This window comes from Pagrus major, chromosome 6 (genome assembly GCF_040436345.1).
Source record: "Pagrus major chromosome 6, Pma_NU_1.0".
NCBI classification, from domain to species: domain Eukaryota; kingdom Metazoa; phylum Chordata; class Actinopteri; order Spariformes; family Sparidae; genus Pagrus; species Pagrus major.
Genome location: NC_133220.1, coordinates 32,028,051 through 32,041,837, shown reverse-complemented (window position 1 = coordinate 32,041,837; position 13,787 = coordinate 32,028,051). Strand labels below are relative to the sequence as shown.

Genomic DNA, 13,787 nt, shown 5'->3' with positions numbered 1-13,787 from the left:
CTTCATCATGAGTTTCAAACAAACTCTGCAAATCTCATGTACACAGCGAAATCCCGACTGAGAAACAGTGACTATGTGATTATGTAGGAACCGGGACACACTCCAACAAATATTTCTCTTACCTTGGTGAAGTCTGCACTAAATCCCCCCTGACAATAGCCCTGCCCAGCAGGTCCATGTCTTTCTGCAACGAACAGCACAAAACATGGGAAACACTAATAAATGATCTGTTTCAGGAAAACTGAAAACACAAAACATTCTGTTCTGTTGAGGGAAGCACTCTCCAGAGTGATTTCTGTTACATGTCAGTTGTTCATTGACCCAAAACTGAATTCCAGACCAACACTCTGATAACAACATAAGAAACTACTCTATAAATGTGATGATTTTCAGGCAAGTTCTGGTGTGATGTGATTTAAGAGGATTTAAGGGTATTTATTTGCAATGTGCTCATATTTCACTGGGTAATAACTGCCTCCTTGAGCTGTGTGTCAAAGCAGCTCCAACTACTGATGTGTTGGTAAGCAGGACATATCAGTGAGTCAAACAATAACTAACTTGCCATTGTTTCCTGAACCTTTTCATGCACCTGTGTCTTTCACCTTGAAGTATCTTTGCCTGACCTAGAGGAAACCAGATCGTATCCATAGCACTGTCACATTATAAAGGATTACTATGGTTACGGTTGACCAGCAAAAAGGAGAGGTGTTATCATGTAACTATAGACAGTCACATGCCAACAAATAAATACTGATGTTGCTCCATGTCTGTTGGATTAAGGTGTTTGCTAACATACTTCCACTGGAGGTTGGCTGTCATGACAGTTAACTCACCTGTCCGGCAGGGGGCGTACTCCACAAACGTTTTGAGGCTGTCTACAGAGAGGTAGCAGGTTCCTGTGACATCGGAGAAGGGTGTGTCATGTTCGGTCCTCCAGTAATACCTGGGAGCACAAGCCTGGGAGGCACAGTGGGACAGCTCAGTGACAACAGTTACAGTAACATTACCACCTTTTCTAGTTTACAAGTGTTAAATTGACCCTTGCCTGAACTTGTCCAAACAAACATTGATTGCATTGCACAATCAATAGCCTTGCAGCTGACAACTAGACAGAAAGTGAGTCAAGCCTTAAAGTCCTCTAAACGTGGTGGTCATACACGTAGGAATAATAGTCAGTAAGCTATCACTGAAGTTTGGAGGGTGAGGTCAATTTATGGCCAAAATCAAGAATACAAGAACAAGTGTGCTTCAAAGTATCTACTTCAATGGCTAAGAGGTAGCACAGCTTTAGCCAACTAGACTTTTTGGGATGAGAGGTTGTTTGAAAAAGTGCGTCTCAAGAATAGCATATCGACCTTGTGGGAGCCAATCTCAAATGTTTACTATATATTAGCCAACTTTTAAACAGCAGCTGCGTGCTGCTCTATATTTAATTTGTAGAAATATCACATCCCATACTAATGAGGTAGTGTTCGTTCTGTAGCCCATCATCCTTGTCAAAGTGATGCATATTGTTTGAACATGCAAACACTCAAACTGTATGTCGTATCTAAGGCAAGGTTATGGTACTAGTTTCACCTGAGATACAAGAACACTACTGTTCCTTTATTTGTGTGTCCTCTATATTAATTATCAACAGTTGAGGATGTAAACCGATGTTATGAATGTAGCCATCATGTGCAAAATAAACATCCTTTTGCAGGGTCACTGTTACTGTCTTCTTCTTATTCAACCTTTCCTGGACAATATTTTTAGTATCAAAACATATGGTAAGAGAGATTCAGATCAGATTGTCTTATGAGTTTACTTTTGTTTTGCATCTTCAAAGCACAGACAGAGTCAGATTAGAGCAATTTTCTGCAACCACATGGAAAGCTCCATATTGAAATACTGTGATGGCAACGTGGACTACAGATGTCACTACATCTGTCAACAGTAACTAAACAAATGCAACCATGTAATCACACAGCATGATGTAGGTAAATTATCCAAACAGACCAACCAACCCTGACCCATTCTTACCAGGATGCTGTTGCCATGGGAACGCACAGTAGCTCCAAACCACTGATGGGACTTGAACTCAACCTGAGTGTTCACGTCATTTATATAAAAATATCGATCACCTAGAAGAGCACAGAGGAGAAAAAACTAATTTGAGAACATATTTAGACAAAGGAGAACGCAGGTCTTCTGTGACTGAATAACTAAACTGGGACATGGAACAAACTTCAGTGATGTCAGGAGTTGTTATTTTAACTGAGTCAAAGATCCCCCTGTCATTGGTGTTTGATATCTGTGCTGTCAGGGCTTCATTTAAGAGTGTTCCCCACATGTTCTTGGCTTTTTACATGGATTTTTTATGGCCTTGTTCCCGGGGTCTGCAGTCTTAATCCATCCTCCATGCTATGGCAGACATCAAACAGCTCAAAGGGACTTGGACCTTGTTGTTACTGTAACCCAAACGGCTGTACTTCATTGTCAGGCTCTGTTTTAAGAAGAGGCCCTGGCAGTAAGAAGGCAAGGAACAGTGAAGGGGGAGGGGGCGGTGGAGTGCTGGAGGACACGCATTTCTCACGTTTTGGGGACATAACCCTGTTAACTCACATTGTGGGGACCTGCCTTCCTTATGGGGACAAAACACAAGTCCCCATTACGTAAATTATTAAAATTTAGGTTGAAGGCTTGGTTTAGGTTAGTCTCCAGGAGTGTGTGTGGCTGCCAAAGGCTTTACTTTTACAACTTCAGCAGCATTACACCTCCATGATTTCTGCTTTCAACAATATGCTGTTATAATAATTAATCTGGAAATATACAACAGTAATATTTCTACCTGGATTGCTATCCCTGGTCCATAAAATTCTTATTTTTGAGCCAGGTGGGTGAGCCAGGTTACCTTTATGTCCTATGGAAGACTGTGAAAAGAATTTGTGAAAAACAGCTCACATCCTTATCCAGGTATTTGTTCAAAGTTTGCGTTGGGATTTGCTGTCAGTTCTTAATTTCTTCTACATGCAGCATTTTTGTCACACCAACTATAAAAAAGTAATCAAACATTTTTTGCTAGTCAGCAACCTTGAAAAGCCATTTAACAAACCCTGATGCCTTCAACATGCCTGAATGAGAAAGCTTGCCTTTAAGCACTAAAAGTTTAAATCATTCTTAAATGTGCCTGTAACTGTGTACGCTTTACTGTGGTATACTTCTGATATATGTGCCTGCAGCCTGTAGCAGAGTGGTGACATTAAACTCTCCTGGCTGCAACTCAGCGTGCCTGTTAGGTTAATGGAGTCTGGGCTGTGTCCTCAAACACACCATGAATTTTGAGGCCTGTAATGGGAAATGCAAGACTACTGAGTGTAAAAGTAGGAGCACTTGTGTGTACATACGTGAGTGTGTGTGAATGCAAGAGTGGTTTTCTGCAAAGTATCGTGTTTCAGAGGCCGTCTGCAGAGACAGTTTGTAAACAATTTGTAGGTGTGTATTTATGTACGCAGAGTTTGCACAGCCACAGCTTTCAGTCTGTGTAAACCATATCAGCATGTGAGAGCGTACGATAAGTTAGACCCTGTGATCCTCAAACGGTGGTCCTTATCGCTTCCTGCATTTCTGATGGAGGTGATTATTTTTCTGGCAGAGCTGGGGGCAGCCCAGGTCCTCTGGGGTCCTTGTCCCTGTAATGACTCTGCCCCTAATTAAAGAGCGCTTACAACAGTGGGCCCGAGTCCAGCAAGAAATCAAAGCTCTGTGAAAACACTGTAAACACAGCCCGCGTCCCAAAATGGAGACCTTAGCGTCCTCAACCACCATTAAAACACAGGAGAGACATCAGAGGCTGGTTTCAATCAAAACAGAGAACTGTTCAATTTGGAGCTGCAAGATGGTATGGAGCTGCACAGCCTTTTTTTGAGATTATTTTTTGGGGCATTTCTTGCTTTATTGGACTTGATAGTGAAGAGGCAGACGAGAAATTGAGGTATAACTTGCAACAAAGGTCAGTGGTTGCGACAATGCAGCCGTTCGGCTATCAAGGATCTCCAGGGAGCTGCACTTCTGACCTCAGGGTCAAACACAGTGGTGCTTAACTCGAGATGCTACCTATATCTTCTCTCTGCCACTTTTATGGCTAGACACAGCTGAGAGTTTACTACACAGTCCCGCCTCATCAGTTTAACAGCTCTGTTAGGGAAAGTGACATTTTTATATCCTGGAACAATATGAGTAACCAGCTACTGCTGTGATTATGATGTAGAGAAAATTCTCTCCCTTGGATTTTGATATTGAGCTTGATTTTTATCTGTGTGGGCACAAAGATACCAGCCGTCAATTTCGATTTAACAAGACAGCCTACCTTGCTTGTCAAAGTTGATAATGCTGCAGTTAGCTTGGCTCCAGGGGCACAAGTACACAGCTCCTCCTTCAGTGATGTCGGGCTGGCTGGTGTTGGCTTTCGGAGCGCCGATCAAAATACTGATGCTAGACAGCAGAAAGGAAAAACAAAATCTTATGTTGTGGTGAAGAACTGAGTCCAGGAAAAGTCTGACATTATACCAAGAAACAACTGTTTTGATCTAAAATCATGTGCATTTAACTTGTCTTATTAACATGTCATATACACAGCTAATGAAATAAGTAGGAATCTGGGCAAAGACTTGGTATAAAGGGGTTGAAGGGTGAATATGGAGCCATGATTGGTTAAATGCTTGATTCCTACAAGTTTCCCCTAATTATGCTTCGAAAAAATTGTCAAAATAAATACATGTCTTTGTATCTTGCCAGTGCTCACTGTCTCCTGGCTGTAGCTTCATATCTACCAAACGGACATGGGACTATAACTATTGTCATCTAACCTTGAGCAAGAAAGCACTCTCTGAACACACTGGCCAATGTCCAATTTAGCCTCTGGGGGCAACAGCCAATGTTTTGGGGGTTACAGTGGAGCCAGTGGATATTTGGATAACAATTAATGGAGACCTGGGCCAAGACCTCTTCTTCCCTGAAGAGGTCACTGACCACTGACAAGTTAAAGGTGCAATATGTAAGAATATTAATTGAAAACATAAAAAAAAAATAACTAAAATTATAAATAGAATGTGAAGAAATAACATTTGAAATCATGACGTCTGTGTATTGTGTTGCAGAGATATCTACTCCAGCCCATAGCCTACCGGTTCAAAGCTCCTGTGCAAGCGGTGTACACACCAACACATCCCCGGTAATCCGAGCTCCCGGTCTGGAGTGCTAGATGTACAGCTAACTGAGCTAACTGGTTACTACAGTTAGCAGCAGTTAGTGGTTATTCTGGTGATATGCTGCCTCTGAATTCGACTGGATGCCAGTTCTTACATATTGCACCTTTAAAAACACAGAAACATTTCACACAACATTTCAGCTAATCTATTTAAATGAATATCTGCATTTAATGCTGATACATTTAAAAATAAATAAATAATAAAAATAATAAAAAGCTAGCTCTTGGATGTACGTCATACCCGTGGTTGTGCTCATGCATGAGCAACTGTACCGTGCTGAAGCACATCTCTTCCAACTGTGCCAGGGCCATGAAGGTGTACCTTACTTGAGCACAGTACGGAGCGCTCATACTAGTCAAACAAACTGGACTTTTGGGATCAAACGTGTTTGGGCACGGTACGGATTGCCTAGTGTGAGTGCGCTCTTTAAGATCAGTTTGCAGCTCTTACCTCAGTGACAGCTAAACAACTTGTAAACACTGGCATATTATCACCTCATAAAAATGATATAGCGGCCCTGTGAGCAAAAACACCAAGACTATCTTCTGAGGTATCTAAATATTTGGCTCTTTAGCTGCTAAATGCTGCTAAATGCTGAGCAGGTTTACAGTGTGTTTCTCAGAGCTTGTCTGATGAAAAGAACTGCTTGTTACTGCTCGAAACCATACTGATGAGAGCTGTGAGAGTGAACCAAAAGTAGAGCTGTGGGTTGTATTACCAAAACAATGAGCTGAAAGATGCTTAAAAAACTGAGGGGAGAGCTGAGGATACTGCAGGTCATATTATTGTAGGTTTGTCACTTTAGACCATTTTTAACTTATAATATTGACTTGAGAAAGTAAGTGCAATACAAAGTTGCTACATTGAAACAGGTACACCAGCTATAAAGAATGATTACATGTCCTAGTGGGCCCTTAAAAAACTGCAGTGGTCTTAACATGAGTGCAATTATTGTAGCTCTTTTTAGCGTAATGAATGACCATCTTGTATTGGAACTGGTTGTTTGGCTGCAGTTTTTGCTTAGTTTAAATGGTCATCCAGACAAAGATGTGATGATCTTTATTGTTCTTCTAGCTAAAAAGGGAGGCTATTTCAAGTAAAACACAGTTCTGCAACTGTACAACATCTGTCAAGACTTCCAAAAATATCAATGTCATAACTGTTATTGCAACTCTAGTTACTGTAACTATCTGCAAGTGAACTAGCAATGTGGTTTTAAGTGTTTTATCTCAAAAGGTTTCAAAAGAAAAATGTGCAAGGAAGTATCAGGAGACAGTTCTGCTTCTTTTCACTGGATGACAGTCTGAAAATGGCGAGATCATTCAAGAGCGATAGAGAAAAACATCTCCTTTCATTTCCATGGATGTGTGTGTGTGAATATCATGAGCACACTCCCACATGTACACATGCAAGTATGTGTGCATAATATGTGAGTGTGTATTACAAATCAGCTGTGCTTTCAAGGTTTTCAGGCAGCCCTGCTAAAAAGGCCTGGCCCTGAGGAAATGGCACAACTTAAGACATTGGTGACTGATGACATTTGCAGAGATCAGACAGACTCTGTACTCCCCCCCATCCCCCAAATTGTCTGGAGAGCACAGGAGGAATATTTACATGGCTGGATGAGCTTTCCTTATAAACCACTCACTCTCCAGCCACTCAGCTGATCAGGGTGCAGCCTTTCAATGGCCTTCTCCGTCAACGGTACAGCACTTTTAACCCACTGCCACCCCCTGTGTTCTCTGCATGTGTGTGTGTGTAAAATACAGCTGTGAGTCAATTAAAAACACTCCTAATGAAAACTTAACAGGCAACAATAGCCTCCATGACAATGTGATGTGTATCAGTGAGATGATGGACGCGTCTGTTGAGACCTGAAATAAGAATTCCTTTCCTTTAACTCATGTTCGACAGGAACATCTGCAGAAAAGGAAATGGCTCAGAGGCATAGCAAGGTCAAGGATGTAACATGTAATTTTTACTAAAGGATTTATGAGCTTTAGTCAATGCAATTACATGGCCACATTATTATGAAACAAGTCATATCCTAATGATAGGTCTTACTCAATGTAACTGTTCATAAATATTACATCTACACTGTTTTTTTCCTTTCTCTAGTAAGTCTTCATTTTCTTTAAAATATTGAATACTTTAACCCTTTCAGGCATCTAAAAGAATATATTTAAGAACAGCCAATGACTTTGGTTTAACTTCTCACAATGTCTTTTAAATAAACATGTGTCATGGGGTCACATGTAGACATTGCTTTATCGTAAGGGGCACAAGCCAACAAGAGATGGGAACCATTGAGGTATCCAGATATGATCTTTTATTATATTCAGTAATGAACACAATATCCCCACTAACCCTGTTCAGGTTTCTCAAGATTTTATCTGGGTTGTTATAATAAACAGTCTTATATGAGTCAGATCCCCAACCTGAATATCTGCTTTGTTTGGTTAACATGTAAACACACTCAGTAAACTCATACATATGTGGGTGGCCACGAACAATCTGACATAATACTCAATTAGCGTGTTTTCTTTCCTGTTGTCCCAATCATGAGAGCGTGACTGAACCTCTAGAGTAACAGGCATGAATAGGATAAATTATGTCAAAATTTAATCAATCAAATGAACAATATTGACTTAACCTGCGTTAAAGCTGCACTAATGCTGTGGTAGCAGAGACCCCATCCCCACTCTTCTAGACTGTACATTTGCTTTGTTGTCCAAATTAAGTTTTTAATTTAAAAATGGACACTTCTCTGCTCACAAATAAGGACTGATTGAAATAAAGAGTAAATCCCAATACAGCACTGACCGTGACTGGCTTTGCAGTAAAATTCTGCTAGCAACATTAGCCCTTTGGTGTCGTTTAATGTAGAGCTCACAGACAAGTTGGTAAACATAAAGAAGTTCAATGACTCAAGTGTGTTGAATACACTCAAACAAGACTCAAGGTCTGTAGATATGCTAACGTCTCTGCCGAACATGCCTACAATGACAATCATGTTGAAGTTTAGCAGGTATAAAGTTCACCATCTAAGTTTAGTGTGTTTACATGCTAACATTTACTAATTAGCACTCAACACAATTTCAGGCAAGGCTGCTGGGAATATCATTGGTTTTGCAGGTATTTGGTATAAACCAGTATTGGGCAAACTTTTATCTGATGGTGGTGCTAGATAAAGAGGTCAGAGGTTCAAAGGTTATAAAATGTATCCTCTTGGGGTCATGAATGTGGGTAAAATTCATGGCCATCCATCTAATATTTCAACAATAAACAAAAATGTCAACTTCATGGTGGGACTAGTGGAAATGTCAGCGGAGCATCAGTAGGACTCAACCTGGGGGAGTCATGAACATCTGTACTGACACAATTATGCCAGTAAACACAATTACACAATCCATCCAGTAAATGTCTGAATATTTTAGTCTGAACTAAAGCAGTGGGTTAACTAACACCGCCATCCTTAGAGCCATGATGCTAGCATGGCTAAATAGTCCATATATACAGAGAAAAAGCTTTATATTTTTGAGTACAGTATTGTCTTACAATACAATGCATACATTACCATTACTCAAAGCTATAAAGAATTTAAATAAAGTGCAGTTAATGGCAAACCAGGCCGAGGAACATCTTGGACAACAAGGAAATACATAATAATCTTTAGTTTTCTCTTTGTGAAGATTAACTAGCAGTGAGATCTGAAGCTGCAGTTTGACTGATGTTGGCACATACACATCAAACCTCCTGTAGTCCAATTTTGTGAAAGAAAGTCAAAGAAAGCATGTAGCACTGACAAATACAGTAAAATTAAATATCAGAACAAAAAACACACAGACCTTCATCCTTCACAAAGCTGCCCATCCTCATCAGAAAAACGACCATGCAGGTCGACTGTGAAAGCAGCTTATTACGACCCATATTTACATTTGTTGTTAGGTGATGACCTCTAGTGGCCAAAGTCACTGTTATGGCAGTAAAGGAGGGAGTCAGGCTAAGTTGTATACAGAGTGAGAAAGTCCACATAGGGAGGAGATTGGAGATGGATGGTTGGGTCAAACAAGCAAGACTTTCAACCAGGAGACCACTGTTTGTGTCCATTGTCAAACCAAAAGTAGACAGTGAGATATTTCAACTTACAAACATATTGAAGTTCCATCATGTACATATGTAACTGAAGTTATGTAACTATCGCTGTTTTTTTAACCCAAGCCATGATGTTTTCCTAAAGCTAACCAAGTAGTTTCATTGTCTTAACAGAGAGTGTACGATGTAGGCCTGGTAAGTTGTTTTGGGAACACGTTTGAGAGTCGCTGACAATCGACCTATTCAGTCGCTTGTCATTAAATTGTACTGATTGCAAGTTAAAAGGACAGTGTGCACTTTCTTGTTCTGAAGTTGTCGAGCCTTGGTTTTCACCTGTGAATGCACAGTTGTGCAAAGTTTTGCTCAGTAAAATGAAAAAAAATATATATATTTTTTGCAGAAAAAGAAAAAAAACTCAGTGCCTCAATAAACCCTTATGGTTAGTGTGCTGAAACATTCCAAACCTCATTCATTTCTTGCTTTGATTATCTCAAAATTGGTTAACGTGAACCAGCTCTATAAACACAATTGATTCCTGCCTCCTGAACTAGACTTACTGACTAAAACTGGACATGTGTGCTGAAACAATGAAACAGAGATGGCATGGGGAGAAAGAGGAGCACCTATTAACAATCCTCCCTATAGCCAAACAGTCTAGTAATTGTCAGAATGCATGACAACCGCAGAAACAATCCCATCAGCAGAAAGAAAACATCTCCCTCATTCAGGAAAGCATCCTTTTCCTGCTGCGTTGTTTACCCACCACAAAACACGAACCACTGGTTCCACAGTCATTTTGAGCCATCTAAATACATGAATTTGTCCTAAAACAAAAGTGGTGTTGTTCAGTATGAGCAAAGCTATCGCAGGTAAAAGGAGGCTTAGTAGGGGGCTTTTACAAATTGGTCTAAATCAACATCTCAGTAATTACTCGTCAACATGGCCTCTAACTGCCAGAAGCTTAGTTAAGCAAACAGAGAAAATCTTAACCAATTTCCTCACAGGAATATCTACATTCATAAACCAACATTGCTTTTACTCTGTGAGCCCTCAAAGGTGTTAGTGAGGGGAAACTGAGACACACAGAGCTGATAAGGTGTAAGTGGGATTTATACGGCAAAGATCAGAGCAGTTTAACGTTTTACAGGAGCAGCTGTGTCCCAAATGTTTGCTGCGTACCTGCTCTCCAGCAGGTTATCATGCAGCAGATAAAGAAGGGAAACAGCTGATATGCACCAGATTTATGTTATGACCTGTATGGGGTTTTCAGGTGATGTAACACTTCCTGCAGACTTCGTCCTCAGCTGAGAGAGGGTGTTTTGGCAACAATAGATAATATCTATTTGACTGTCTCAACAGTCATCAATCAGATTAGGGCTGCAACTAAGGACTAATTTAATTACCGAATTATCTGCCAAGGTTTTTCATGATTAATAATTTAGTCTATAAAGTGTATAAATCACAAATTCCAAGAGCCCAAAGTGACGTATTCTAATAGCGTCTGTCCAACCACAGTCCAAAACCCAAAGACTCTTTAGTTACTGCCGTGACAAAGAAAAGCAGCTAATCCTCACAATAAAAAACTGGAACCAGCGAATGTTTGACAGTTTTGCTTGAAAAATAAATGAAACAATTAATTCATTATCAAAATAAGGGGGGAAACTAATGTTCTTGCGATCAACTGGGGTTTTTTACTCATGTTCCAGGGGGCGCCTGTCCTGCATGATATTGTTTCCCTGACACACCTGATTCAAATGATCAGCTCGTCATGAAGCTCTGCTGAAGCCTGATAACAACCCATTCATTTGGATCAGGTGTGTTGGGGCAGGGGCCCCAAGAACCAGGATTGTAAAACACTCTACTATTAATCAACAATTAAACAATTAACTGTTGCAGCTCTTTCTCAGATTGTTCAATGTTTCAATCAGTTTGTTGGCAGGTTTACTGTTATCATGCCAGCTAAAAGAGATTCTTCATGTGTTAACTTGTAATCAGTCGGCTAGCCTACATTAGCCTACATTGTAAGAACTGATTTAGCACAGCTGCTCTGTTGTTATTAGCAGAGCTAGGTCAGGCATGTGTGAGCTGACCAATCAGAGGAGACTGGGTATTTGGAATGGGGGCTTTAAAGAGACAGGAGCTAAAACAGAGCGTTTTAGACAGATGGAGAATACAATGAGAAAATTGATGTGTTTTTTGAGCATTAAAGCATGTAAACCTATTCTAGTAGTGACCCAAAATAAAATTATGAACCTGAAAATGAGCGTAATATGTCTCCTTTGACAACAGCCACTGTGGCAAAAGTTTACAATTATGGGATGATGGTAAATAGTAAACCACAGTGTAATATTAGCACAAGCAGAAAAATCAGCCAACAGTATCAGTAATGTCAGTTACACAGCAATACCTAAAATGTAAGGTTTGCTAACATTAGCCACCAAAAGCTCCTAACCAGACCAACACCTTCTGACACCTTAGGAATGTGTTACTTTAAAAAAAAAAGTTTTTTCAAAGCCTCATTTCAGACTGAATTTAGACTTTGTCTGTGTGTAGCACCACATTGTGCCTCTCTCTCATATACTGTATTACCATTACATTCAACTCACAAAGTTAAACATCTGATTTTCCAAAAAATACATGCCTGGAGACCTTTGAAAAACCCAGAAGGTCTTGCAACAAAACGTACTGCTATTACAAAGGTATTTCCACAACCCTCAAAGATTCTTCTTGACATCTGGATGTCCTTTCTTAAAACACAAACACATTTTCTATTTTGGTACATGTCATACAAATTAGGCAAGTAGATAAATCTTTTCTGGCAATGTTTGTTTGGATGAGGAAAAATCATGCAGGGGACTAATTATATATATTTTCTATCCAGATGGATTCTGTAAATACCTTCAGCTGTAGACCTGTTGTTGAAGAACCTTCTTGCTTTTTCAAAAATCAGGTATATATGTTTTGGAAAATTTGATGCATAGCTCTGTGACTCAAATGTCAGACATGAGAGGCACAAACTGTCTATGTCCAGCTAATCAACAGAGCCCTGTCAAACCACCAGCCTCAGACGGCATACTTCACACCTCATACATGGCCAAGATACTTCAAGCATTATGACTGTGTGTGTTCACTAGCGCCCAGAGGAGAGTTATCTCAGTGAGCAGAAACAGGTGATGGAACGTGCTGTGTCTGAGAAGAAAGAAGAACATGTTTGATCTTTGGCTTCATCTCACTCAGCAACTCCTCGCCTGTCACCAGAAAAACCCAGCAGGAAACTCCTACTGTCCCTTAAGTGTGTGTTCAGAAGATTATCATATTTCTTAATTTGCTGTAGGTTAACCCCCTCCTCTCTGAATCACACACACACAGAGAGACTCGTGTGTCTGTTTCCAATCATAGTCGGGCTGGAATCCAGTGTGTGTGTGTGTGTGTGTGTGTGTGTGTGTGTGTGTGTGAGTGAGAGTGAGACAGAGAAAGAGAAAGAGAGGGAGAGGGGGAGATGTATGCTAGATGAGGGACATTTAACTTTATACCATGACATTTCCATCATTGTATCACTAGGAAACATATTTAAAGGACTAATGCTAAACTTTAAAATGTTGTTTCGAATGTTTTCTTGACATTTTTGAATAACAGAGTCTAAAAACCTATAGTAGACTTAAATATAGACTTTATTTAAACAGAATTCTGACTACATAATAACACAGCAGAGGGATATTATCAGTAGGAATAGTCAACGCTACATTGTAAGTATAGTACAATATAAAAAATATGAAATATGGCTGCAGGAGTACATACACAACTAAAATATTGGAGTATAATAATATAACCTTGCCATAGAGGAGAATAAATGTAATGGCCACTGTGTAAGATAGTCATAAAGACCCAAGACTATAAACAATGTTGATTTCAGAACTTTAGGGTATACATCAGTGTCATTGCCAGTGAAGAGGTCAGTTCCTCTTTAATTCACACACTCCTTATAGTAATAGAGTTTAATAAGGAGGTGATTCTGAACTGTAAATAATGCTGTAAACTTTCTCCCACTGACTTCTGAAATGCTGCATACAGACTGTATTTACCTGGATGAGTTGGTGAAGAACTCCACTGAGTAGCCGAAGTAACTGCCCTGTGGTCCGGTGAAAACGACGCGCTCCTCCGTGTCCAAGTTAAACGCAGCGCAGAGCTGCAGCAGGAGCGCCACTACAGGTACAGCCCACACGGAGCGATGACAACATTTTCCCCCTGACCGGGGAGGTGAAGGTCCAGGAGCGGTGCCCATCTCTTCTTCTTCTGCGCGGCTCTTCTTTCATTGAATAGCCGAACACGCATCATCCGTGCTGGTCCTCACGTCTGGGGTCGTGGTCATAAACGTGGTGTCCTGAGTAATCCCTTCAGCTCCAACAGGTCCGGCGTACTGATCCAGAGTGAATGGTGAAGTGT

The 13,787-nt window shown here is 40.3% G+C and overlaps 1 protein-coding gene across 1 annotated transcript in view; it reads right to left on the bottom strand.

The window, feature by feature from the left end:
• The window catches only part of LOC140998257 (integrin alpha-5-like), a 46,790-nt gene extending 33,003 nt beyond the window's left edge, over positions 1-13,787 (bottom strand). The window contains exons 1-5 of the mRNA XM_073468476.1: positions 13,427-13,787; positions 4,349-4,473; positions 2,023-2,123; positions 834-957; positions 123-184 (exon numbers count right to left, since the gene is read on the bottom strand). Of these exons, the coding sequence (XP_073324577.1) occupies positions 123-184; positions 834-957; positions 2,023-2,123; positions 4,349-4,473; positions 13,427-13,626 (612 nt within the window). The 5' untranslated portion in view covers positions 13,627-13,787. The remainder of the gene's footprint in view (positions 1-122; positions 185-833; positions 958-2,022; positions 2,124-4,348; positions 4,474-13,426) is intronic.